This window comes from Euprymna scolopes, chromosome 19 (assembly GCF_053919585.1).
Source record: "Euprymna scolopes isolate OS-2025 chromosome 19, ASM5391958v1, whole genome shotgun sequence".
Taxonomy (NCBI): Eukaryota; Metazoa; Mollusca; class Cephalopoda; order Sepiida; family Sepiolidae; genus Euprymna; species Euprymna scolopes.
Window position 1 is genome coordinate 9,382,055 of NC_136500.1, and position 5,476 is coordinate 9,387,530.

At 42.3% G+C, this 5,476-nt stretch overlaps 2 protein-coding genes across 2 annotated transcripts; both read left to right on the forward strand.

Annotated features, from left to right (window-relative positions):
• Window positions 1–644: 644 nt before the first annotated feature.
• On the forward strand, window positions 645–2,972 carry LOC145240077 (uncharacterized). Its single transcript, XM_080103700.1, has one exon. The coding sequence runs from the start codon at window positions 645–647 to the stop codon at window positions 2,970–2,972; it is 2,328 nt and encodes a 775-aa protein (XP_079959826.1).
• A 31-nt stretch (window positions 2,973–3,003) lies between these two features.
• On the forward strand, window positions 3,004–3,813 carry LOC145240078 (ATP-dependent DNA helicase PIF1-like). Its single transcript, XM_080103701.1, has one exon. The coding sequence runs from the start codon at window positions 3,004–3,006 to the stop codon at window positions 3,811–3,813; it is 810 nt and encodes a 269-aa protein (XP_079959827.1).
• The last annotated feature ends 1,663 nt before the right edge of the window (window positions 3,814–5,476 follow it).

Consider the following 5,476-nt stretch of genomic DNA (forward strand, 5'->3'; position numbering starts at 1 on the left):
ATATGCCCTTCACCGGAGTTTTGGTTACGCAAAGCATTGAACTATGACGCCAACTATGACTTCTCTACCCGGCAGGATCTTAGCATTGGTTCGATGAATTGCATATGTTCATTCTGCAAAGCTAAAAAATGGCCGGCAGAACCTCCAAGCCTATGCTGCTCTTCGGGTAAAGTTAAACTACCATCCCTACAGACTTTACCTCAACCACTGCGAGACCTACTTTTGGGCATGACTGATGAATCTAAATATTTTCGGAAATCCATTCGACTTTTCAACTGCTACTTCCAAATGACATCATTTGGTGCAAACATTGTCCGTGAAAGCGGCTGGAATCCCGCATTTAAGGTGCAAGGCCAAGTCTACCATCTAATAGGGTCCCTTTTACCTGATGAGACCGTACAACCATCATTTTTACAACTCTACTTCATCGATCATACGACGCACTACAATATCCCCTACTATTTCCTTACGGTGACGATGGATACCATTTTCACATACCATGTCAACAAAACTTGGGACAAACGACCATCAATCCCAAAACTATTACATGCAGAGCATATTACGCATACAGACTGATGGTTCGCGACGACGATTTCAACACTCTCCTTCGGAGTGGACCTCTTCTGCAACAATACATAGTCGACATGGCAGCAAAAATGGAATCTGAAAGGCTCCTATATATTCGGGTTCACCAAAAACAGCTTCGGTCGTCTTCATACATACATCTGCACGATGGCATGAGAAATGAAACTGACCCTAACACTGTTGGAAAACTGACAATTCTTCCGTCCACATACATCGGTGGCCCGCGTTATATGCATGCCCGCACACAAGACGCAATGACGTACGTCCGCTATTATGGCCGACCGGATTTGTTTATTACCTTCACCTGCAATCCATCATGGGAAGAAATACGAGATGAACTGTTTCTGGGTCAAGAACACTACGACCGACCTGATCTCATTGCCCGTGTTTTCCGGCTTAAATTGTGCAAACTCATGGATCTTATAGTCAAGGGTGAAGTCTACGGCCGAGTAAGGTGCCACATATTCACTGTAGAGTGGCAAAAAAGAGGCCTTCCGCATGCCCATATCTTAATCTGGCTGTGTGAACGGATTCAATCCACTGATATTGACAAAATTATCTCAGCCGAGATTCCCGATCCTGGATTAGACCCACAGCTTTACGAAATTGTCAAAGCAACGATGGTTCATGGACCCTGTGGTCCTGGCCAGAAAGCTCAATCATGCTGTAAAAAGAAATCGGTGTGCGCTTGCGGCTACCCACGGAGATTTGTCAATGCTACACAAACAGGAGGTGATGGTTACCCACTTTACAGGCGACGGAGTCCAGGTGATGGCGGCCATACGATGATAGTCGGTCGGAGCACTGTTGATAACCGATGGATAGTACCGTACTGTCCCTTGCTGACGAAAATTTTCCAATCGCACATCAATGTGGAGTTCTGTCACTCAGTGAAATCCATTAAATATATCTGCAAATACATCAACAAGGGAAGCGATGCTGCAGCGTTTGCTGTTCAGCGCGACGGTTCTCGAGACGAGCCATCTGCTCATGTCATTGGACGTTTCCTGCGTTGCGGTGAAGGTGTATGGCATTTTTACTCATTTCCCTTGCACCAAAGATATCCTGCAGTTATACAACTCGCTGTTCACCTTGAAAATGGGCAAAGAGTTTACTTTTCTGCCGGCACTGCTAATCAGGTGGTGGAGCATCCACCAGAAACTACGCTTACTGCCTTCTTCAAACTATGCGGCCATGATGAGTTTGCAAAGACGCTTTTGTATCCACAGATCCCTTCCTACTACACTTGGAATAACAAACAGTGGACTCGCAGGAAGTGTGGAGACCCTGTCGATGGCTTCCCAGGGGTTAAATATGATTCCTGTCTCGGGCGAGTTTACACAGTGCCACCACGTCAACATGAGTGCTTCCATCTTCGTCTTCTCCTTCACGAAGTCCGTGGCCCTATAAGTTTTGATGACATAAAAACTGTCGATGGCGTCCTGTGTGAAACCTTCCGTGATGCATGCTCCCAGTTGGGACTACTTGAAAACGATTCTCAGTGGGATGCCGCCATGACAGAAGGAAGTCTATTCAAATCTCCCCATGCTCTACGGTCGCTCTTTGCAATTATGATAGTATGGTGTGACTTGAGCGATCCAAAACATCTATGGATGAAATTTCGTAACTTCATGACCGAAGACATTTCCAGAAGAGCCCAACTTGAGAATACATCGGTGGAGCAAGACTACTCCCAAGTGATTTACAATGAAGGGCTAATTTTCCTCGAAAACCTCCTTTTGGAAATTGGTGGTTCCACTTTACCATCATATGGCCTACCTGCCCCCATCTGCCATGAAGGGAATAGTTTGAGCCTAAATTTACTGCGTGAAATATGCTACTCACCTACAGAACTTAATGCGTACATTGCTGAGAATGAGCCTAAACTGTTGCCTGAACAACTGAACGTCTACCATATGATCAATGAAAATGTTCAACAGAACCGTGGAGGAATATTTTTCTTGGACGCACCTGGTGGCACAGGAAAAACCTTTGTCACCAAATTAATACTTGCCCATGTGCGACGGAGTGGAGCTGTCGCTATAGCTGTTGCAACCTCTGGAATTGCTGCAACTTTACTCCCTGATGGCAGAACGGCACATTCAGCTTTAAAATTGCCCATCAACTACACACAAACTGAATTCCCAACATGCAACATCGAAAAGAATTCGGATAAAGCTGTTTTGTTACGCAGATGCAAACTCATCGTATGGGATGAATGCACGATGGTGCACAAAGTTGCGTTGGAAGCATTGAACAGGACCCTTCAAGATTTACGCAACTGTGACAACATCATGGGTGGATTAACAGTTCTGCTGTGTGGAGATTTCCGACAAACACTTCCTGTTGTCCCAAAAGGGACACGCGCTGATGCTGTTCAAGCATGATTAAGTTCACCATTTAAAACTCACAACAAATATGCGTGTCCACCTTAGCCGCAACCCAGATGCTGCTAATTTCTCTAATGCACTTCTGGAACTTGGTGAAGGACGTACTCCCACAGACACTGAAGATTACACAAATGTTGAACACATATCAACCATCGTTGAAACGCCAACCCACCTATACCAGGCAGTTTTCGAGAACATTCAGAAAAACTACAGGGACTTTGATTGGCTCGCCACGAGAGCGATTCTGGCTCCAAAAAACGCCTCCGTCAATGCGATTAACTACAGACTTTTGGAACTCATCCCGGGAGAGGAACGTGTCTATAAATCCATTGACCGCACACCTGATACTGCTGATCTGGCTGATTACACGGTGGAGTTGCTAAACTCCCTAGAACCACCTGGCCTGCCACCCCACATACTCCGACTTAAGGTTGGAGCTCCTATAATGCTCATTCGTAACCTCATACCACCAAAGCAATGTAATGGAACCCGCCTCGTGGTAACATCCCTGTCACCTAATATTATCGAGGCCAAAATATTGACTGGCTGTGGAAAAGGAGAGACAGTGCTAATTTCGAGGATACCCCTATATCCATCAAATCCAGACCTGGGCATTTACTTCAAGCGATCACAGTTCCCTGTGAAACTGTGCTTCGCGATGTCCATCAACAAATCCCAGGGCCAAACCTTTGACGTTGCAGGCATTCATTTACAGGAGCAATGTTTTTCTCACGGTCAGCTCTATGTAGCTGCCTCACGTGTGGGCTCACAATCCAAACTCTTTGTGTTTTCTCCTAAAACACTTGCTAAAAATGTTGTTTACAAAGAGGTTTTATAATTTTTCAACAATTTTACACCTCAATTTCTCCTCTCTATTAACCGTGTTTATTCCTTCTAAAGCTTTGCCAGCACCCAGTAAAGAATTCACTAACCTGGATTCTTTTTTGTAACAAAATGAAAACAATTTCATGTATTTACACAGTAACCTCTATGGAAAGAGAAATAGAGTGAAAATATGAATTTGGCAAAACCTAGAGTGCCCTTAAATATATTCAGAAGCATTTGCGGTCCTTATAATTCTTTCGTCTTTATTTGGTTGCCAACTCTGCATAATTAGATTCATTCTGATCAACCCTAAACAATTGTATTGGCTATGGAATAACATTTTAGCAGTACAACAGTAAATTATTTTTCTGTTTTTTGAACGTCCATTGAACAAACAACTGATCCTGAAGAAATTGCAAAACAGTCTACACACATATTAGTGAAAATGTGATTCAGAAGTTTCAAAGACATTGGTCTAAAAAACATAGACCTCATCAACCAAGCATAAGTACTATGCCCGGCAACATAAGGTAAGGAATTTTTTGCCATAGTTGACTAATTGTAAAACTATACAGCTACAACGACATAAATTCTTAAAACGAATAGATGGTCAATATTGAACCTGTGGTTTCTTTCGCATAGAGTTAAATAAATCATGGCTCCCAAAACCTTACCATAGTATTTGGTTTTGAGCTGGAAGAATAGCTGCTAAGGGGACAAATCAGATGTGGAAGCTACATTGATCAGTAAGACGTCAATATAACCAACTTTACTAAAATAATTTAAGGATTACAAAAAAAAAAAATACTGAATGTACAGACAATAAGCATTAAGATGGCATTAAATCACCCCCCCGAACAACGTCGGGTAATACTGCTAGTATATATATAAGCACGCCTGATTGAACACGACAGAGTTATTCTTTTTTCCGATCTTTCTGGATATATTTTTCATTTGCCGAGCGGTCTTTTTAATTTCAGCAGCTATGTTATATAAAATGGCGCCTAAAAGTTGTTTTATATAACATGCCCGCTGAAATTGTAAAGAACGCTCAACAAATGGAAAAGATATCCATGAGGATCGGAAATAAGAATAACTGTCATGTTCAATCAAACGTGCTTTAATATATATATATATATATATATATATATATATATATATATATATATATATATGTATATACGAGGGGCGTTCAATAAGTAATACCCCTGAGCCACTTCCAGTGGTCTGATCGAGCTGAAATTATGCATGTGCAATGATTTATATCTCTACAGATTATGTGGCAAATCACAGCTCTAAACTAATTGTGGTTTCTGTTTTACAGGTGTTTGAACTGAGTCAGGTGTGAAATGGAGCTTGTTGAATGTCGAGCAGTGATCCGGTTTTTGTATTTGAAAGGACGCACACCACAGGGGAATTTTGATGAAATGAAAGAAACTTATGGTGATAATGCCCTATGATATGACCTTGTAAAACGCTGGCATCGTGAATTAAAACACGGCCGGAAGTCTGTGGAAACAGCTCACAAACCTGATCGCCCCCTTCTGCCATAAATGAGGCATCTGTTCGTCAAGTTGAGACTGATAATTTGGAAGATCGGCGCATTACTATTCGTCAAACAGCCCAAGATGTCAAGATAAATACAGCGTCTGTGGAAACTATCATTTATGATCATT